This window comes from Castor canadensis, chromosome X, assembly GCF_047511655.1.
Source record: "Castor canadensis chromosome X, mCasCan1.hap1v2, whole genome shotgun sequence".
Taxonomy (NCBI): Eukaryota; Metazoa; Chordata; class Mammalia; order Rodentia; family Castoridae; genus Castor; species Castor canadensis.
This window is the reverse complement of record NC_133405.1, coordinates 136,777,774-136,801,709: the sequence shown is the minus strand read 5'-3', so window position 1 is coordinate 136,801,709 and position 23,936 is coordinate 136,777,774. Positions and strand designations below refer to the sequence as shown.

The window sequence follows — 23,936 nt, the reverse complement described above, 5'->3', positions numbered from 1 at the left end:
ACCCATTTTTAAAAATTTATAAGAAAGTTAAAAAGGGTGGACTTTAGGGAGAGGAGATAAGAAGAGTAATAGATGGGGGTGAATACATCAAAGTACATTATATGCATGTATAGAAATATCACAATGAAAACCTTCACTTTGTACAATTAATATATGGTAATAACATTTTAAAATCGTTTCTCTTAGGTATTTGTCATAATGATGACAAGTCTGTCTAACACAGATAGAATGCTTGGAAGCAGATATTGAGACCCCAGACCCTTCTCTCTCCCACTGCTTCCCGGCAACCACGAGATAAACAGGCCTCCTCCGCCACATGCTCCTGCTGCTGTCATGTACTGTGCCACCACAGACCCAAAGCAACAGGGTCAAGTGACCATGAACTCCATGAACCAAAACCAACTTTCATTCTTTCTAAATTGATTATCTCAGATATTTTGTCATAGAGCCAGCAGAAAGCTAACTCAAAGATCTTGAATCAGAAACATCTAGTGAAGAATTGAATCCAACGGCCTTGAAAGAAGCATTGCAATGGTTCATGTGTGTTAGAGATGGTGGGAAAAAGCATAAGGCAAGCAAGAAAGAGGCTTTAGTTGGTTCAAGCTGGAATTCTTATTCTGCCTCCAAAAATTAGAGCAATGCCATTGTCCCATTTCTGGTGACTGTGAAAGAGAAGTTTCACTTCTGTCCTTTAAAGTATCTTGGGGCTTGATCTGTGCCACTACAGATACAGGACTGACATTATCTTGCAGGTCCACGGAGAATGCGGGCAATGGAGCATTGCCTTTGTCCTCAGAACCGCTGGGTAGAATGGCAGCTAACGTTTCAGCACTAGGGACTGCAGCACGGGGCCACACAAAGGCTTGGAGATGTCACTCTCCCAACCCACACTGCTTTTTCCTGCCAAATACCATGTTAGGACCAAGGAGAAAATGAGTTAGACATAATATAGAAAACTTAAATCACTGGAGTTCAGTTCTACTTACAATATTCTCCATTACCAATTGCAAAACAAAAGTCCTAAGGAGATTCATTGCCTTTCTGTGTCAAAAGGACGGAAAAATGAAATGAAAAACACACACGGGATGCACATAACGCAGTGGAAGGCGAGGCAGCATTCCAAAACCTTAAAATACAACAAATAATTGCATTTGGGTTGAACTTGCCTGGGTCTTGGAACTGCCGCCTGTCTTTAAGGAGCCTGAGCAACAAGGCTTCTTGGTGATCGGAGGACTTTTCGATGCTACTTCATCCAATACCTTCGAGATGGCAAGATTTACAGTTGATTAGGCTGCATAGCTCAGTGGCTTTCTCAAAAGATTCTAGGAAGGGATTATTTCTGTGCCCAAAGATCCCTAGAGAATAGAGAAGGCTGTTCGCGGGCCGTAATGTGAATTCCCCGGACTCGGTACACTGTGTTCAGTGAAGCAGATAAAGCAAAGTTAAAGAAGCATTTAGTGCCTCAGAATGGCAGCCTTAATAAGTATCTTTTTGTGGCAGGATTTAGGAGGAGGGGAGGGTTATCCATAGTGCAGGCATTATTTCCTCATTCAAAAAGGGAAAATGTGCATACAGTTGGATGTAAAAAGCCAAAACGCGCATGCCTCCCCGCCCCCTTCCCCAAGGAAAAGATGCTGAACACACTCTCCCAAACGGGAAAGCATGAATCTTCACAGCTTAATAGTCCCAAAGCCATTGTGAACTTTCTCTTGGGAAACACGGCTCATTCTTCTACAACTGAACAAGTTCAACTGTTCAGCTGTGAGAACTTCGAGATGCATAGCCATCAAAGCCCCACCTTCATCAGCAAGCAGAACCAAGACAAGCTGCATCCCAAGGAAGATCTGAGCAGTGTGCCTGAATCCTCACAACGCTCCCATCCAGACACATGAGAAAAGTCTGCAAAAGACTGATTCAGGGCCCATCTACAGGCTGCCGCATGCTTAAAATGATCTTTGCTCGCACCCTGTGTGGCTCATCCTGGCCAGCTTGGCTCTCACAGTTCTGCAAGTAAACACTGCTCCTTATAAGAAAGCCTGTGCAAAATTAGTCATTTGTAATACATTCAAATACGTACTGTTTAATAAGCTATTATCACCAGCTTCCGTTTTTCTAACCATCAGAAAATTTCTCCTATTTAAACTGGGCATTTTCCCCAATCTGTCTTCACACTTGAATATGCACATTGGCATGAATTTTACTATTGGTGTGATGAAAATAACATTGTCCTTCCCTCTCTGTTGCTCAAGTGACATTTCCACTACAGTTACAGTAGCCGAAACCCTGTTCATCAATATTTATCTCTCGATGTTTAATTTTCAACCTGGACTCCCACAACATCAGGCAAACTGAGAAAAAATCCTTCATAGAAATCAACATAAACATTTACTAATAATAAGCAAAAAAGAAAGAAAGAAAGACAGAAAGAAAGAAAGGAAGGAAGAAAGAAATCTTTACAAAGTGCACACTTAAGTCATTTCTCCCCCACACAAATAGAAAATGAACTTGGTCACATTGGTAGCTATCCTCTGAAAAGACCCAGTTGAGAGAAGTCCTTTCTTTATTGTGTAGTTTTAAAGACTATTCTTTGACCTCTGCTATTTACGACTTGGGCTCTGTGAAGAGAGGGCCAAACCCCTTGGGCTCCATTGGCCCACACAAACAAAAGCTCTTCACCTTTGTTCAACTTACCTCATTTCCCATCAGAACACGTTTATACTGCACTCCCTGTTTTCATGATTTAAGTTGCACTGGCTTCTTTTTCTTGCCCAGTTAGAAGCAATTTATATAGTCTTACCCAATTTATATAGGACTACCATTACTCCTTTCCAACCAAATTGTGATCCCATAATCATTATTCCAAGCTGAAAGAAAGACCTTTGCCTTGTCTCTTCATCTTTAACCATGAAATTCTCAATTAAACAGTTCAAGAATGAAACAACTCACTGGGCAAGTTTCAGCCACAATATGACACCATTCTAGTTATCAAGTAACTGATGGGTTTATATATTTATCTATGACCTTTCTCATTCTTAGAAGAATTCAAGACTATTATGAAGCCCCATATGATACAACCTAAACCAAACCTTTAGTAGGCAGGAAAAATGAGATGAAGGGAACTGAAAACTAGGAGAAAATAAATTAATGGAGTGAGTGATAAAATAAGCTCCCCAAATAAATGTGATCAATTTCAGTACACTGGTTGAAGACAAGATATCTTGTTTATCTTTTAGCTGTCAAACAGCAAGTTCTAAGAGAAAATGGTATCCATTACAAAATCCACAGTATCTACAGGCTAAAAACACTCTGCCAATTTCTTAGAGAGCTACAATTAATACTGTCATTTTAAATTTCCTCCCCAAAATGACAAAGAATGGGAGATTAACGTCCTCAACAATCTTGAGGTTTGTGAAGTCATTTCTGAGAACTGTACACACACTACACTGTAGCAACATACAGGTCAGTAAAAGTCATTTATTAAGGGATTGTTTTGAAATGACAAAGGTACATACTTCAGTCGTGTAATCAGGACATGGTTATAGACCATCTGGAAATGACACATTCATCAGGCAGGTATAAATATTGTCGCTCTCCAGTGACTTTTGGTGCAACAAGGATGTTCTACTCCTTGGAAAATCCCAAGTGTGTGGTGATTTTGTTGACATTTCACTGTCATTTCATACTAGCAAACTCTTCTTAGCTTTGACATTCACTGTGCAATTAAAGGTCCTAATGAAAGTAGGTTTACCTAATAAAAAGGTAAACCTACTTCTGCACAGACATGCATCAAGAAGAGAAAAGAAGAGCCAGGCCTAGTGGCACACACCTGTAGTCCCAACACTCAGGATACTGGGCAGGAGGATTAGGAGTTTGAGGCCAGTCAAGTTATATAATGAGTTTAAGTAGTGTAGGCTACATAGTGAGACTCTGTTTCAAAACAGAAAAAAATGTATGTGACAGAAAATTCCTTTTTTTCTAACCCAGAATAAAACAGAAGGCTCAATCTCATTGACCCATCCCATGCAGCACAGCACATAATAATTTTATGCTGACACCCACACATCCCTCAAATAATCCAAAGACCATCATGCCTTGAGCAGTGAATCTTTTTTCAGGCAAGTTAGAGAACAGAAGTGTGTCTATGTTCCCCCAATTAAATTAAAATCTAGATTTATTTTTCTATTACGATTCCTCTTTTTCTCTATAGAGAAATAAAAAGACAGTTGCCTAGCATGCACAAGGACCTGGGTTCAATCCCTAGCATACAGAAGGAAGGAAGGAAAAAAGAAAGAAAGAAAAATTTTCCTGGGTAAATTATATGCAAACAACATCCTAAGACAAATTCTTGCTTGTGATTAGGTAAAACATCTAGACTTGCACCTCATTTCAAGGATGACTCGTGGGATGAAGTTAAAATTATAAACATAGAAAAGAAAATGCCCCCTCCCAAATTCAAGCAAGATTTTCATGATGGTAGAGAATATTGTGACAGCTCATGGAAAAGGTGTAACAGCACAGTAAGATCTCTTGTTCAATGCCAAAAATCCAGCTTTTGAAATTCAATGCCATCTCCTTGCCCAAACATAACAGTCCCCAAACTTCAATGAGCATTGGTGGCTTTTTGCCAATGGGCAGATCAAACCCTAACATCTTCAAACAATCCTTGTCTACCCATGATCTAGGTGCTTTCTGATAGACACATTACCACTTCAAAACACCTGTCAGACAGTGATCACCATGTAATGCAGCTTGACTCAGATGGTTTTCTTATGTTGCAAACAGCTTCCTTTTCTACGGCCAATTTTAAGGGACCCTTCTTCAATTGTTCACCAAATAAGAGATTTCATTGGCATCTGCTTTCATCAGATGGAAGGAGAAGTGAATAGTAAAATATCAGGGAGGAATGAAGACAGGGACTTACATGAGATTGCTATTTTCCTTCCACACATGTCTTTCCTTTGAAGTTTATAGCAGGTGGAACAGTCTTTCACACCCATAAAATTGACATGGTAAAGCAGAAACACATTGAGCTATTAACTTGTCACATATGGGATTTAAATCTAAATAGGAACCTGTTCTTTCCTGTAAATATTGATGGTGCTACCTGCCTAGCAGGGAGTTTTGTGTATTTTAGCAGACAGAGTAGTTTCCAGGCTAAGGATCTCCCACTGCACATTCATGTTTGATAGAAGTCCTCAGCATGAGGGCAAAAAACGCTTACCAGAAGAACAACAGTGGTCAGGGAAAGTAAGTCAATGATACCTATTCAGGTGCAGTCCAGATAGCCTCTAAATTAGAACTGTGAGCTGCCAGTCTAGGAGACTTGGGCAAATGGAAGAGTGCACCAAATCTCTAATTGTTGAAATCATTAATTGCTTCATCCATCTGATGTATCACTAGCAAGCACCATGGTGGAAACTTTCAGCACTTCCTCCCATACCTTAGGGTTAGGGCCTTATCATTTAAGAACTGGTACTTTGAAATTTAAGTACCTTATATGGATGTTCATTTTTTGTCTGTTGCATATTCACTCATTTTTTCTTTCTTTTTACTTTCCATTTCTGCCTTCACATTAGAAATAACATCCATCATAATGTTCCTGTAGAGTGACAATGGGTGGAGCATTTGCAAATGATGTTGAAAATTTAGCCCTAATTTAAGCTTGCTGATTACTTTGATTTTCAACTGCATCAACTACTTTATGAGACTTCACTTCTTGGTAAGGCCCAAAGACCAAGGTTAACATAAAGGTTGTTGGACTACTTAAAATCATATTAGTTTTTGTCTTGATAGTGTATGATTATAAGGCAAATTTTCATTCAGAAGTTTTGATTAATCATGCAAAGATAATATTATATGTACTGATGGCTTTTTCTAGAGAATATTTGTTAAAAGATCACACACTAAAGCAGTTCCTTTTTTCCATAAAATTTTTAAGTCCACTGGTTTAAGGAACCAGAACATTTTTTTCCTCTCTTCTGATTCAATAATATATTTTCTCCTAAGAAATAAAGACATGATCTTTACTTGTGGAAATAATAATGTTTGCTTCCAACATAAAGTTTTCTACAAGATTGCCATCTCTTTCAGTGCTTCTGACAAATGTGTCTTTGGCTATGACATAGTTGATAACTCTCAAAAACAGAACAATAAATTGAACAAGAGATGCTCTACATCAAATTTGTCCTTGAAATTTATCATTTATAATATTAGAAAATATGATATAACTATCAGTATTACAAGAAATCTAAAGTATATAAAATCTGAAATTGATACATTATGTATTGTTTTATTTGCAACAAAAGATATTTGACTTTAACTCTTGTATACTTGGACATATAGTGCATTTCCATGTACGCTTGGAAATTCATCTTTTTCCTAGGACATGTTCTCCTTGGCCATTATGGATTTGTGGTCAATGCCATATAATGTTTTGCTACATCTAATGCAAAACAAAATCTTTAACAGTCACATTCAGTTGTGTTCCAGAGGATTGACTCTCATCCAATAAATTTCACATGTTTGAAGTCCAGATGTTCATATAAGCAAAACTAATCTTCCTCACCTCTAAATTTGGCTCCAAGTAAACCTGGAGAATGAATAAGAATTCGGAGTCAGAGTCTTTATAAGAATCGAACTCCCACTGAGATCAAAGCAGCACACCAAGGCACCACAACTAGACCCTAAACTCCTGCTTTTCAACACATAAACTCAAAAACAAATGGGAAACTAAAGTCAAGTTACTAAGCTATAATGCCCGGAGAAGGATGAGCATACACACACCCCATGGAACCATGGGATATCACCAAGGCACTGTTGTCAGATGGAAGGTTTTATGAGGTAACTCTGAGCCTAATGTTAAAGCAGAAATATAAAGTAATGATCTTCATGCATATATGAGAGGAACACATGTCAAAGATTTGACTTTACTCATGAAATATTTCACGACCAGTATTATGTTCCATATGTTTCCCAGAAGACACCAATAGATTAATACATCAATAAACAATAGATGATGGAGATAAAAGACAGTAAGAGTTAGAAATATTGATTGATGATAGATAGATAGATAACATAGATGACAGACAAGTGGGTAGACAGAATGATGGGTAAATGGACAGGTAGATGGTTGGATAGATGGATGTGTGGATGGATGGATGAATGGATAGATGGATGAGAGAGAGAGATAGGTGCATCAAAGAATGCTGATACTGAAGTAGAGTACAAATACAAGCATAGTGGTCTACTACGGGGGAAGTGTCAATTGCAATTCATAGGAGAAATACAGTAGGTAGACTGATAATACATACATACATACCTGCATGCATACATACATACATAGAGATAGTAAATATATAGATACAGAGACACAAAGTTGAAAGACAGAGTAGGGCAAAGCTATCCTCAAGGGTAACTCATGGTCCAAGATAGCCAATGGAACTCCTGCCATCGTAAGCAGTAGAGAAAAGAAAAGGAGAACAAATAAACGCATTTTCTACCTAAATCTGTTCCCTTTAAAGGGATATCTAGAAAATTCCTCACAATAATTCTACTTGTGTATGATGGAGATTAGTTACATGGCCATATTTTACCTGCAAGGCAGCATGGGGGAAACACAGATGTTTAACTAGAAGTGGCCATGAGCTCAGGTGAGGAATTATGTTTTTCTTAGTAGATAAGTGAGACAATTATAAGGCAAAGACCAACCCATCTCATCTATGACACAGGATATATGATGATAATTAGTCCACATAAGATGCTCTTTAGGTACTTGGCAAATACCATGTGCTTAGCACATTTTACAATTATTTTTTTCATATAATAGAGCAGAATTGTTGAGCACAGGGCTGTGTTCTTAATTTCCCCAAATGTGGCACTGTTCACATTTGGAGCGAGAAAATTTTTTGCTGTCCTGGCTGTCCCAGGTATGGCAAGCAAACATTCTTTCCAGCCATTCCCTAACATCCTCATGGGAGCAAAATTGCCTGCCATGGAGAAGCACTGGCTTAGACCTGTGCTGGATAGTCAGTCATTCTACTCTGTTGTTAATAGTTGAGTGGTGCAGGGGACAATGACTTCTGAGTTCATGTGCTGATTCCATTATGTGGAACAAGGAATACGAAAAAAGGGACAGATTTTCCTCAAGAATAACAAGTAATGATGCTGTCATTTGGATACAAAATGTATCAAAATGTATTGTATCCTGTTTGGTTTTTTCCTGAAGTCAATGCAGAAATTGTTTAATATATAATGTATGGGTTTCATTCATTCATCACAAATATTTGTCGAACAGCTACTATATGTGAGATACTATTCTAGGCTCAGGGGACACCACACTGAACAGAGGAGACAGTCCTTGTCTGCACAAAGCTTACCTTCTGGTAAGGAAACAGACCACAGGCACCACTGTGTTGGAGCGTGGTAAAAACAATGAGGCATGTAGGTAGGTGAAGGAGTGATGGTGAAGGCATGGCTGGAAAGGTGGAGTCTGCATGAGATGTGGATGAGAAGAGAGGGTGGATAAGAGCTGAGGGTTTCCCCAGACAAGGAGTGTGTTGGTGGAAGAAAAGGAAACCTTGAAGAAGATAACCGGGATGACAATGAACAGGGAGATAATATGAAGTCAGTAAGACTAAGGGTAGGACTTGTGGTTGTAGCCTGAGCTGGGAAGATATCAGGAAACTTAAGGTAGATGAAAGCATGATTCCACTTAGGTTAATTTTTAATGAATCTTTTCAGGAATCTTGTGGAGTTTAGATTGTTTGGGCAAGAGTAGAGTCTGAGACATTCACCATGTTGCTGATGGATTCGTCTTGGACGGAGATGATGGCAGATTGGAGAAGGGCACAGTAGGTACAGAATGAGAAGAAATCCTATTGGGGAGGGATTCTGATGATGAAACTCACAGGCTTTGCAAATGGCTACCAGAAATGACCAAGAATGTGTGCAGTTTCTATAAAACATGCCAACCTTATCTTTTAAAATAGGTAATGAGAAAAATGTATTGTGAACCTTATTTCTGGGTTTTCTTGCTCTTCTATCACAACATTTGTTTAAGATGCTGCTTAAAGATGTTGATCCATGTGGAACACACTGCTGGTGCCAGAGATCCAAATCTTGGTTTGTCTCTACTGATTTATTAAGTGTTTTTAGGACCATTATCAAATATGTACACAATTGAATTTCCCCATCTGTAAAATGGAGTTACTATCCTTCACCACAAAGATCTTTGACCTAAAGACTCAGAGGAAAAACTTACATAAGATTTCATGAATCCCAGAGCAAATGTACACTGTAATTATGTGCACATCCATCCAGTCGTGTAATACCCCAAAACAGATAAAAATCTGATTAATACTTAAGATTCATGGCCAAGGATTCTCAAGAATACCACATAAAAAGCAGCCCTCACACATATGTCAGTTTTATAAAGTATTCCAGAGGTTCCCATGGAATTAGCAGTAAATTATTGATCCATTCTTTCCAGCAAAAGAAATTGATTTCATTCCTAATGAAATTCTAAGACTCGGGTCAGCCTTCATCATTCAATTGCAAAACATAATTTAACTATCAATGATCCCAATAATGAGACTTTCTTTCATTGCAATGCTCAAAGAATTGTTTAAATTAACCTCTTCCTTTCAAATTACCTTCAAGATTATAAAAAATAATTTCTTGATTGAATGAGAAAATAAGTGAATAAATAATGTAGATGTAAAATTATAACTACACAAAACTAGATCAAAATAATACTTATGAAATTTAGTCAGCCTCATGAATATATACATATATTTTATACACATATAACATATGTATGCATATATAACACATGTTATATTTACATAAATATAAATATTACAAAACTACTTCATCTGAAGAACAATTAATATAACAGATACCAGAAGATGTGTCATTCAAGAAAATGATCAGGATATGATAGCGAGTAAATGGATCCTAAACCAGAGATTTCATTTCTGCTCAAGATCTACATAATCAGAAGTAAGCAAAGTTTATCTTCACCAAATTGTTTCACATTCACTTAAGAATTCGATTCCTTACAGTACAAAAATGTGTACACATGTATGTAAATGGAAAAATGAGACCTGTTGAAACTATTACAGGAATGGTGGGAGGGAAGGATAAAGGAGACTGGTGGAGGGGGTGAATTCAACTATGATATATTTAATATACTGTAAGAACTTTCATAAATGCCACAATGTACCCCAACCCAGTGCAATAACAAAAACAATGGAATTTTATTCTTATTCTATTCTTATTTTGCCTGTTCTGGGGTTTGAACTACTCAGGAACTCACACTTTAGTTTATTCTAGATAGGGTTTCCTGTTTTTCCCAGGGATGGTCTCAGATCATGATCCTCCTACCTCTGCCTCCTGAATAGCTAGAATTATAGACATGCACCATCATGCCCAACTTCTTTGTTAAGATAGGGTCTTGCTAACGTTTTTGCCCAGGCTAGCCTTCATACTCCTGATCTGGTCTCCTGTACATAGCTAGGACTACAGGCATGCACTACCATTATACCTTGATAGCTGTATCTTGATAGCAGTAATGGCTACACTAATCTATGAGTGTGATAAAATGTTATAAAATTATATATGTATATATAATATATATATACATATTACTAATGTAAATACTGTTCTTTTGATATTGTTCTACAAGTATGTAAAGTGTAACCAGTAGTAGATACCTGGTACATGTGATATCCCTGTACTCTTTTTGCAACTTCCTGTGAGCCTATATCCCAAAATAAAAAGTATTTTTACAATACTATCACAATTGTTGGAAACATACCTTAGAACACTGCTTGTGATTTTGACACCAAACCAGGGAACCATTGTTCTGCAAAAAGAAAAAGAAACATTGACCCATTAAAGAACTTTCTAATTGAAAACTACATACACACACGCACACACACATGTGTACATAAGTATATTTTTAAATATTTGCATTAACAAAAGACAAATTTTGCAATGCTGAGGTGTTTCTCTCTTCTTAAGAAAGCTGGCAAACTACTCTACCACTAAGCTATATCCCCAGCTCTAGAAAATGTGTTTCTAATGTAAGTCTTTATTTGTCATTGACTTCATGATAAAGATTCCAAGTTGTGCAAAAAGGGAAAGGATCCAAGCCAACTCTCACAGTGTGTTGAGCAATGAAAAACTGACCCATGTGAAAATTAACACTAGACATTTCTTCCATAGTAAGCAGTTTTCCTAAATTTACAAGTTGATCATCTTGGAGTGTTTTGATCCCTATCAATTTGCAATAATAAGAGTCTGAGGGGCTGGCAGAGTGGCTCAAGTGGTAAGATGCCTGCCTAGCAAGTGTCAGACCCTGAGTTCAAACCCCAGTACCACTAATAATAATAATAATAGCCTGAGCTTGGAAGTCATATCATGTGACAAGCCCTCTTGTTTGGTTTGTGTCTATGGACAAAAGACTTAATATATCCATGCCTTAGTTTATTCATCTGTCGACATGTATAATCACAGTATCTCATGCATAAGGTCAGTGAGATAACTAAAAGAAAGAATATACAGTTATACATCCTAAATCATACTCCCAACAAATTCAGCTCTTGGTTCTCATAGAGATGGCACCCATTCAAGGCCACACAACAGTGACTAGGTGTAGTAGATGTGTAGGGCTGGAGGTGTAGCTCGTAGGTAGGGTACTTGCCGAGCATGCAGGATGCCCTGTGTTCCATCCCTACCACTACAGAAATAAAGAGAAAGAAGGAAGGAAGGGAGGGAAGGGGAAAGGAAGGGAAGGGAAGAGAATGGGATGGGAAGGGAGAGGAGAGGAAAGGGGAGGGTAAAAGAGGGGGAGGGTAGGAGAGGGAAAGGGAGGGTAGGAGAGGGAAGGGGAGAGGAGGAGAGGGAAAAAGAGAAGGAGGGAGGGCAGGAGGAAGGTCCAGATTTATCATCTTGAAAGGAGCGGTAAGAATTGTTCTGGACTGTTTTGAATATTCCAGATTAACAGGGTGAAGAGGAGAATAGCAAAGGAGATTGAGCAAAATAGGTAGAAAGCAGGTAACCGTAGATTTTGACTGGTCTCTATAAATACACCTTTTATTCAGTAAACATTGGAGGGTTCATTTTTTAAAACGTAGAGGCTTAGAGCATGAGAACTCCTGTGCACAGCACATCCTCATTAGTTTTCTTTGTTCCCTTTGACTGTATGAAGAATGGTCACACTTCAACAACAGAAACACAAAGAACCCAGCAAAGATTGCCTTCAACTGCTGGTTGCCACTTTCCACGTTCAAACCCTCTGGCCTGTCCCATGCTGACTTTCCTTCCTTCCTGAAATTCCATGCTTCTCATCCCGAGGGCTCATACAAACCCATTAGACTGAGAAAACCAACAATCATAAAGCCTGTCTGTTGAGTTCCTTACATTTTAATTTGTGTCAATGAATTACCTCACTAAGGTATTTTCCTTGTCAGAAAAATTTTCCACTAATCATAAAATGAAAAGCTCTTGTCATTAAAAAGAAATATTTAGGGCAACAGCTAGCAATCATGAGAGACTATTATGATTAAGATTTTTTTATTATTGAAGACACTGGGTCACAGGATGCTAAGAAAGATTAAAAAGATAATCCACACAAAGTATTTAGAAAAATGGTTGGCACAGGGTTAGATTTGGGGGAGGAGTCCATTGTTATCAGTGTAATTTTGTTGTTATTTTCCAATATAATTGCTTTTAGGAGTGGGAGAGTGATCCTAGACTTAAAATCCCAGCTCTAATGGACAACACTCACCCTCAACTACCTAATTCAACCTTATTAGTGAGATTCAAAAGTATTTAATATCACAAATGCCAAAATACAATATTTGGGGGTGAATTTAACTAAGATACATTGTAAGCACTTTTGTAAATGTCATAATGTGCCCCCAGTACAACACTAATATGATGATAGAAATAAAATAAAATAAAATAATTATTTGCAATAAAAGGGATCCCTATCATGTTTTACCCTCATTTGCTTTCAGTCCCTCAGTATTTGCCATAAGATGAATGGGCAGTGGTATAGGATTTTTACTTTCACTTCCTTTGTTTGCCATTTGTACAGTAAAATGGTCTGCATTTTTTGCCATTTCTATTTGGGATTGTTTAGCATTTTCTCATCAATTTTAGCAGCTACTATTACCAATGCCTACTGGAAAAATTCTCCAATACATCATTTATCTTTTGAATTTATTCACAGAATTTTTCCTATGAGGAAATATTCTACACATGCATACTACCTGCACATGGGCACATGCACACACACATGTACATATGTATTTCTCCACAAAGATGCAAAATCCTACTTCCTTTTTGGATTTTGGTTTTCCTGTTTTCTTAAAACACCTTCTCCTATGCTAAGGTTTTGCAGCTCTTCTGTGTTTTTATATTTTTCTATCAACATATATCACACTATTTATCTGTGCAAAGAACACCTAAAAGCCTGTCTAATGGCATCAGGGGAATTACCAAGCCCCGATTCATGCTGGCCACTTTGTTTAGGCCAGGTGTGCGTGTACTTTGATTGTCACCATCTACCTATGTTGCCTACCTGTCATGCTCTTTGAGCAGAAGAGTAATGGAAAAATACATGAATCCAGCACATTTCAACACTCCGCCCCAGGGGAAGTTCTTTGTCAGATTACAATAGCCTTCATCCTGCTAAGCCACTTGACAACAAAAATAAAATACAGCATTTGCAATAAAGTCTTGTTCTGGCTTAAGGCCAGCAAAGATAAAGAGTCAGCATACATTAGGCTAGAAAGATGTTTTCCTCTAGAATCATTACTACAACCTCCAGGTAGGATCAGACAGTAGGACTTTAATAATTAGATAAAGATTACACCCTGTATTTTATTGGTTTAACCAGATCAAACATGAATGCTAGTGGAGCCGACATTCAAAGAGTTTATGTAAATTCAATCAACTGCACCCAACCATCATTTCAATGACATTTTCAAAGTCTCCATTTGATTTTTCCTTAAAAAAAATAATTCTTCAAAAAGCTTCAAGTAAAGAAAACGCTTCACCCAATCAAAAACAACCCACATGGAAAGGATAAAGACAAATGAAAACTATTTATCTAGATAAATGCATTTGAAAAGAGAATTATGAAAGATCTCATGCATTTTCTTTATATAATCAGGTGCTGGTGGGGAGAAGCCAAAAGCACTATAACACTAAACTATTGCCCAACCATAGGACAGAACTTTTGAAAGAAAGTATTCCAGAAAACTCACAATAAGCCTTAATTTTTTACCAAGCAACATAATGAAGCTACAAATAAGTAGCTGTGATCTTCTATTGACAAATTTATTAATATGTTAAAAGTAAATTTTTATAGGAATGAATTAAAATTTAGAAATTCATTTTAATCCAAAACATTTTCCTACTATTTTAGAACCATCACATAATATAATTTGGTTTCATTTGTAAGGCTGTTCTTTTCTATTATCAACATACCCAGAACTTTCTCACATCAGCCACTAAGAGTTCTACAGAATACCTTTGATAATCTTCATTTCCATAGCTTGAAATATTTTTAAATGAATCTTTGCCTGTAATCACCTATACTACACATTCCACTCAGAACATTTCTCAGAAACCTTAACTGTATGTTACTAAGTGAAAAAAGAAATCCAAGCTAAAAAGCCAACATATTGCATCATTCAAATCTATGACATTCTGGAAAAGACAAAACTATAGTGACAATGAAAAGTTCAGTGATGGCCATGGGTTGGGGCAGAGGGAGGAAGGATGAATAGGTAGAGCACACAGGAGTTTCAGTGCAGTGAAACTATGTATGATGCTACAATGATGGAAACATGTCATTAAAGCTCTGTCCAAATCCACAGAACATAAATACTAAGAGTAAACCATAATGTCAACTATGAACTTTGAATGATGTGCAAACATAGGTTCATCAATTGTAACAAACATACCACTCTGGTGGAGGATGTTGATAGTGGGGGAGGCTGTGAAAGTGTAAGGGGCAAGAAGTATGTGGAAAATCTCTGCACTTGAATCTCAGTTGTGCTGGAAACCTAAAAGTGCTCTGAAAATTAGAGCTTATTTAACAGAGTGGGAAGCTATGTGCATGTTACTTCTAGGTAAAATTGTGCATGTTACTTCTAGGTAGGTTCTGGGGATTAAAGCACATGCTCAGTCACTGAGCTATATCCCCAGTTCCTCCAGGTAAGATTTTCAAATGATATAGAGTATCCTCAGTAAATAAATGGCCTATTCCCTACCCTCCCCACAAAATATTTTCTTTATTCTATAAATATATCACATTTAATAGAATTCTATATGGAAAAAATTGATCACAAAGACACCCAACCTTTCCCCATACCCACCATCACTGGGATGCAAGATCCTGCCACACTGTACTTGCTTCACTGCAAATAACACTTTATCCAGGAACACTTCATTGACCCCCAGGCACTGACTATCCCAGCTCTCTCTACTGCATGTCCTATATATCTCTTCCTAAGCACTCTATCATGGTTGCCAAGTATAAACTGTGTTCAACTTGTAAGCAACTTGAAGATAGAGTCAATCCAGATCTGTTGCTCATCATTGGTGCTCTTGTACCTGCCAACCACAGAGACAATAATCTTTAATAAATATTATTCATTGAAGAAATAAGTGAATAGACTAGGGGATCATACAAAGGAAGTTAAACTTTAATCAAGTCATAAGGACTGGAGAGAATGAAACAGATTGAACTGAAGACATGTTTCATCTTCTCTTCATGCAGCTACTAGGAAGCAGACTCACTATTTTGCTTCCTAGAGAGTCAATGTCCAAGAGGACCACCAGAACAATGCCAGAAATGGGGAAAATTTGCCTTTGGGGTCAAATACAAGTTATCTAAAACATAATATGCTAACTATCTTTTTATAAGTATAGATAATTACCTCATGTAGTGAAAATCTATAGAACAGAAAGAGCTAGACTGTCACATATGGAAAAACACAACATTTTATTAACATTTTACCATGAATTTTGACAAATTCTGTATGTAGAAGACCATGCAAGGACATGCATTTTTACTAGTTACTGCCCTTATTAGAATAATGAAACTCACCCTACAAGCAGAGAAGTATTGGCCTGTCTTAGGATATCTCAAGAAAGTCTTACAAGTTTAATGTTCTTCAAGAGAATGTGCTAATTACTCGTTCATTCTTGCCATAGCTATGAATTCAGATATGTAATTTCTAAAGTATATTTGCTATTTGCTGTGATTTGAATGTCTCTCAAAAGTTCATGTGCTGAAAAACTTAATCTCTAAAATTAATACATTAATGGTATTTGGAGTTGGGCCTGTGGAAGGTAATTAAAATTAGACAAAGTCATGCCCCCATGATGGCATTAGTGCTTCATGAAAAGCAAAAGAGATATCTAAGTAGCAAGCTTGTTCTGTCTCTCCATGTGATGTCCTCTGTCATGTTCTGATGCAGCAAGAAGGCCTTCACCAGATGCCAGCACCATGCTTTTGAACTTCCCAACCTCCAGAACTATAAGCCAAATAAACTTCTATTCTTTATTAATTACCTGATCTCAAGTAGTTTGTTACAGTATTGATATTTATATTTGAATACATTATATTTTTATAATTTGCTTTATTAATTTATATATAACTTATTCATATTTAATGCTTTATATCGTATCTTATATTTGAACAGAATTTATATTTTTCTGGCAAATTGTAACTTCTTCCCAAAATCATATAAAACTCTGAAAGATTTCAAGATGAAATGAATGCTTTATGCTGAAATAAACCCAGTATTAAGTAGGTTTAGAAACAGCATTAAATGTAATAACTAAAATTTAGTAAATGACTCTCATTCCAAAATAAGGGGAAGAATGAGCAATCAAGTATCTACAATAAACTGAACAACTAAAGCATTGTTCATGGGAAAGCTAAAAAATAAATGTCTACATAAATTTCATTCTCCTCACAGCCACTCCTCCTTCATAGCAGAGACAAGAAAAAGTGCTGATGAATTCAAATGTCAAAGCAAGCATGTCCAGACATAGCTGTACAGTTTTTAACACTCCTTATAAATGTGTGTGGATTCTCTTACATCCAGGAATCGCTCTCCAGTTGTTATATCTAGTTGTCTAGAGAGTAAATGAATGCTTATATAATGAAGTGGTAAGTCTAGAAGGGGATAAATATTGGTTCATCACATAGGAATAACCATCTGCTTCAACTGGCTTGTCTCTAAGATAGGTAGTTTAGTTGGTCACCCCTATTTATATTTCTGACTCTTATTGTGAAGCTTTGCTAACTTAGTACATTAGTCAGCTTGCTGTGGCAAGATCTGAGAGAAATAAACCTAAAGGAGGAAATATTTATTTGGGGTCATTGTTTCAGAGGTTGTAGTCTATGCTGGACTGGCTCCATTGCTTTGGGGTAAGACAGAAAGAACATCATGACAGGGAGCATACAGTGGAGCAAAACTGCTCACCACATGGCAGCTGGGAAGCATAGAGAGAGAAGGGAGGCCAGGGTCTCACAACCCTCTTCAAGGGTATGCCCCCAATGACCTTACTTCCTGCAACTAGGCTCCACTTCCTGAAGTTTCCACCAATATTGCCACCAGCTAGGGACAAATCCTTCAGTCAATGAGTCTTTGGGGGACATGCCAGACTCAAACCATAACACTTAGCATCAATAGTTTGTATCTGAGTGCTGTTGAGAAAGCTGGAGTAGGGAATGGAGAAATGAAAGAGTAATAGGAACTGGATAGAGAAGGAAAGATATTAAGGTTCCAAAACATTTGGGTTTAAGGACATATTGAGTCTCTGGGTTTAAACATGATACCTAAAGACTGCTTGAATGTTTAAATAAAAGTACATTTTGCTTTGTGTTATCAAAAAATGCAAAGGCAAATCTTCAGCCTTGTTTACGATCATTACAGTGTAGCCCAAGCATATAAAAAGCCATTGGCATGAGATGCACAGTTACCCATCAGGGGCTGGGACTTGATGGTCCCTTTGGTGGAGAGCTGAATGTAAAGAGGGTGGTTTTTGACCCCAGGACACTGTGCTTGCTGATCTGGCTTTGGTTTAGCCTTCATTGCACCACTAGTACTATACAATCTGAGATCTGAGATCTCCTCTAACACTTGCCATCTCAGCTCATCTCATCCGCAATCATCAGTAATTTCAAGTTAAGCATAGATAGAGAGCTTGGTGGAAATGAATGAAACAATGAGAAGCATGAGGACCATGATTATTGGGTCTGTTTAGTGACACTCTACGAGTCCATTAATTTCTGTGAATACAGAACACATCCTTTCAACTACCATGGGCAAAATCAGCACAAAACATGAAGACATGCAATATGATTGTCTCTGCAGTGATGTGTCTTATAATGGAATGTGACACAATAATTGTTGATGGTCAGCACTCCACACATGTGAACTTGGTCAAACCTTTGTGTGCCACCACCATGTAGACGGAGTTGTGAGCATAGTTGGTCTATACCAATTGGACTCTTGATTTAAAATGTGATTAAAGCAGCTGGACTATGATGTGGCATTGAATGGAAAAAGGTTACATGCACAGAAACACAAAGGATTACAGTTGTAGTAAATACTCGCTGGAAGAAAGACTGAATACTCATTTTTAAAACTTTTATTAGGGTTACGTAAAAATGAACACCTACCTCAGCGTGATAAAACCATTGAAATATATAAATATGTGTAAGCACTCCAAAAATCGGTTTTTTCTCAATCCTGGCACATGTTGATAGTGATTTTGGGGGAGTGCTGCCTCTCTTTTCCCTAATCTGCACTTAGGAAGTAATAAGTGAAATCATTCTGAATCACTCACTAAATTGATAAATACTTTATAGAAAATGGGCATGTGATTATGAGAAGCAAGTAATTGCCAGTGGGTATATGAAAATCTGCCCATACCACAAACCCCTAAGGTAAACTCAATATCAACTTTAATGGTCTGTTATGGATATACATACAGAATTTCCACCAACATAAAGTTTAGGTGCAAGATGCTTCTGGCACTCTCCATTTTTTCCACAAGTGAGTAAATGGGAAAAAAGCTTAAAAAAGGAAGTGAAAATTTGAAAATTCAGATGAATTGCTATAAGGAAGTGAGAGTGAAGTTGATGACAAGTAATAGGGAGGACTGGTGAGTAGTGTAGACATTTACCTTAGTATTATAATTACGGATATGTTACAACTATGCAAAGACCATTCCACCTGGTTGTGTGATTTTCTTTGGAGGTGCCCAGAATTGCACAGATGCATCCAGACAGGCAGATATTAGAGCTTGGTGCCTTCAGAGTTAGAATTTTGTAACTACAGACTAGCTAGAGGGCAAGAAAATGATGAATCATGGGCTCTAGACAAGATTAAGAAAGAAATGGAAAGAGAAAGTGCCAATGTAGTAGTGGACTCAAACTTCCTGGTATCAAGAATTACTTAGTGATACCTATAGAGTTTGGGGGAACAGATACATTAATGTAGAACTGACTTTAGAATTTGTGGATTTATAAGTGCCTTACATGGTTCTTCTAATGAAGCACTGCTGGTAAATACTAGGGCAATGTGTTGTCAGAACATTGAGGGATTATGATGGAATATGGTCTTGGGAAAGATGCAGAACAGTCATAGAATGTAAATGCAAGCAAGTACTGAAATGGCATGTTTGAACTCAGAGTAGAAATGTAGAGTTTAAAATACCTGCAATAGAAGAGTAACAGCTAATGATTAGGTCCAAGGTACGCCACTGGTTGGAAATTTTTCAACACCAAAGAAAGAATTTTGTTGTACTAGACATGAGAATAGTTGTCTATAGTGGATACTGCTGTGTACCACCCAAATGTTCCCATGCATCATAACTGAAGTGAGTATTTGCCCTGGCTGCTGAGAGTATTGAGAGCTGACAGTTCACAGTTAAGCTCTACTTTTCCCTATCCTGAAGTTGCACATGATTGGAAGAGTGTTGCCTAACTCAAGACCATACTTTATTAAGAGGAGGTCAATATCCAGCGACAGGTTGATGCTGGTGTACAAAGAACCAACCACCTTGCTCAGTTTGAGGTAACTTTCAATTTATCCTCAGTTCCAACACGCATTGCCAGGTCTGCAATTTCATAGCAACACAACTCTGCCTTCTGCTCCACAGAATTTTCTTTGCCCCTCTTTAGTGTTAATTGCTCCCATAAGCAGTTAGTGTCCTGAGCTCAAATTTCAAAATCCTGGAATATGTATCATGAGTAACCGAACCTGTGAAAGCATTCACCTTCCCAGAGACAACGAGAGTGAGGGAATGTGCTGTCTCCAACTGACAGGATTGGGGGGAAAGCCAAGTTCCAAGAAACACAAAAGAAGAGAGGCATAATTCTTGAAAAAAAATGATGGTGGTGGAAGAATTAACCAACTGGTGAGAAGATGAAACCAGCATGGAAGTGTACTTCTTCCAATAGTGCAAGATGAAGGCTTGCACTATTGCAAGCCTTCAAACAGCTGGAGAAGTAGGTGGTGGATATTTTAGTCCAATGACACATCTCCTCATTTTAAGTCTCAGGCTTTTTTATTTTTATTTTACTTTCTTAATTTTGGTGGGTCTGGGGTTTGAACTCAGGGTTTCATGCTTGCAAAGCAGGTACTCTACCGCTTGAGCCACACCTCCAATTCATTTCTGCTCTGGATTTTTTGGAGATGGTAGTCTCAAGAACTATTTGCTGGACTGACCTCAAACCATGATCCTCCTGATCTCAGCCTCTCTTGTAGCTAGCATTATAGGCAGGAATCAAAGGCACCCAGCCCCAAGCTCTTTTTGAGTCAGTGAAAGTGACTTAGGGTGCATTATGACATCACCTCAAGTTGACACACTTTTCATAAAGCTAAGAAAATTGTGGTCTCATGAAGATATTTGCCAAACAAGAACATATTGTTGTTTCAACTTGTTAATAGAAGTTATTTTTCACCTGTGCTTTTAAAAGCAACTAAAGTTGCAAAGCTATGTACTAACCAATTGGAAAGAACAATAGAAATGTTTAAAAAACACAATTGTCAGCCCCATTCCCAAGTTTGTATGAAAAACAAAAATCACTACCAAAGAAGGAAAAATGGGGCTGGCAGAGTGGGAGACTCTGCTTAGCAAGTGGGAGACTTTGAGTTCAAACCCCAGTGCAGAAGAATAAAGAAAAAGAAGAATTGCAAGACCAACACAAAAAGAAAAAAATGTTAAATAACTATATACAACATGTAATTAAATACTTCCATGGTTTGAATAAATGTCTCCCAAAGGTTCATATACTAAAGTCTTGGTCCCCAGCCAATGGTGTTACTGGGAAGTAGTGGAACCTTTAGGAGGTATGCCTAGTGGGAATATGTTAGATCATTGGGGCCATGCCCTTGAAGGAGTATGTGGGACCCTGGAGACTTTCTCTTTCTCTTTTCATGTCCCTGCCATAAAGGGACATAGCTTTCTCCATCATGCACTCCCACCATGAAGTGCTTTCTCACCACAGGCACAAAAGCTAATCAACTATGGAAACCTTCAAAACTGTGAGCCAAAATAAATCTTTCCTCTTTTTAAGTTGATTATCTCAAGTATTTTGTTATAGTATTTGAAAGCTGACTAAGACACATACTTTATCATAATTCTCTAAAAGACCACAATGTTATATCAATTTACTACTGGCTATATAATAATTGGCAGTCTTCTTAAGTCTTTTCTTTCCTTAATTGTTCTTGAAATTGTTGTGTTTTCACCGTAGGATGTGTTATATTCATAACAAAAAATTCATCAAGAGGAATTTTCGCACAAACTACAATAGACAGCTATTAAAACAATGACTTGGCAAGATCTTTTAGTTGCATCAGGATTTAATCTTGTCCTTCTTGGGAAAGATAATGTATAATTACTGTTCTTATTCGCAAGTGATAGAAAATAATTTTTCACAGAGTTTTATCAAAATATATTGAGGGTTTTGGAATTCTGACTTCAGTTAATCCCTTAAGAATCCACTGTTCTCTGAGAACAACTTACACATTACAAACAGTCACTCTCTTCAAAGTGTTTTAACAATGGGCATTTTCTCCTGAAAGCATGGAAACTATACAGGTCAAGCCTGTTTTCTCAATACAACCAGGATAAGCAAAGGAACCAAAAGTATCATTCTAAATACCCTCTCAAAATGTTTGTAAGTTACAGAATTCTGGCTCACATGATACCATGTAATTACAGATCAGAGAAGACCTGGAAGGATCAGTTTATCCATCTTCCTGATGAAAACAAGACAAATGTAACTGGTTAATGACATGTAATTGTCTTGTAATTCAAGGAACTTTCCTAGGCAAAGAGGTTACAATGTTCTTGTAACACATGACCTTGACTTGTTGATTCTTATATCCTTGAATCCCTTGCAAAACCTCTCAAACCATTCAAGAACAAAGGAGTAAGGAGCCACGTGTGATTACTTGTAGATCTCCTCCATGCTAATATTTTATTCTCAAATTCACTAAATTCTCTAATAACCCTCTCCAAAATATTTACTATGCCAAATAAAAAGGTAAAAATCAGAAGAAATGCAACTTAATATCCTGGCTATGTGTTAGAAAGGATGGTCACACATGTTACAATATTCCATAATACTCAACAGCATGACCAAGGAATAATACAAACACCTCACATCTTAAAAATGAACATGAAATATTGTCTTTTGGTTAAAAAAAATGAACATGAAATGGGAAAGTTTTTAATAAATACTTAAGAAAAAGTGAAGAATGGGGTTGGAGGAGGAATCTGTGTTCCAATTATAGCTCAAATCCTCAAAATTACATTCCTGAGACTAGAATGATCAGGTTATTAATTGTCCTGTATTTGAACAACATGCAAAATCTATCAGCAATAGTGACAACTTAAGATTCAGAGGGAAATTGCAGATCATAAGAAATGTGTCAGCCAATAGAGATTCAGGTTCAGCATTCTCCCTTGGTAAATAAGTAAACTGAGTCTCAGGAAGTCTAAAATTGTGCAAAATATTATTAATTTGTACACAAAGAATATTTAAATGGAAAGCACACTTCCCTTGGAGGTCACTCATCCATCATAAGAAAAAATTAATTTCTTCTTTTCTCAAATGAAAGGAATAATATTTCTATAAGTTCCTCACAAAGATGCTTATAAGGACCACCTGTGGCCACCTAAAGTCAAGGTTGTAGTCTAGTTGACAAGATACAGGATCCATTCATATAGATGCTTTGCATACCAGGAGTAACTGCTAATAATGTAGACAAGGGTCTCCAAGACATCTGGAGTCCTACAACGGGGATGATTAATCACAGTTTAACAGGTGACTTACTGGGGAGAATTCAGAAGTCTAAGAGTCTTCAGTACATTTTCCTATAATAATAGAGAAAATGGTGTTCAATCACTTATGGCTAAGAGCAGTCTTATGCATTTCTCCATCATATTGTTGTTTCAAGTCTTTCCAAAGGCACAGGATTCACGTAAAGTATAGACTCCATCCAGTTTTATAATGCAGAGCTGAACTAAATTAAAATCATAACTCACAACCCCCTTTGGTGAAACGTGAAAGTCATGACCATAGAATTCTATTCTTTTTATTATATTAATACCCAAAATGAAATATATGATTGTTAGTGTCCTTGGGTGCCATAACAAAGTACCACAAACTTGGTAGTTAAAGCAACCTAGATGTATTCCCTCACAGTTCAGGAGGCTAGAAGTACCAAATGGGTCAAGGTATTAGCAGAACCATGCTCTATTAAGGCTCCAGAGAAGGATGTCTCATGATTGTCTTTTAGCTTGTGGTAGTTCCTTGGTTTATGACATACAATATTGTATATATTAAATACATACATATTAGTAGTATATTGTATAAATATTAT

At 37.3% G+C, this 23,936-nt stretch overlaps 1 protein-coding gene across 1 annotated transcript in view; it reads right to left on the bottom strand.

The window, feature by feature from the left end:
* Anos1 (anosmin 1) overlaps positions 1-23,936 on the bottom strand; it is a 168,103-nt gene that overhangs the window by 126,408 nt on the left and 17,759 nt on the right. The window contains exon 2 of the mRNA XM_074062600.1: positions 10,817-10,864. Within this exon, the coding sequence (XP_073918701.1) occupies positions 10,817-10,864 (48 nt within the window). The remainder of the gene's footprint in view (positions 1-10,816; positions 10,865-23,936) is intronic.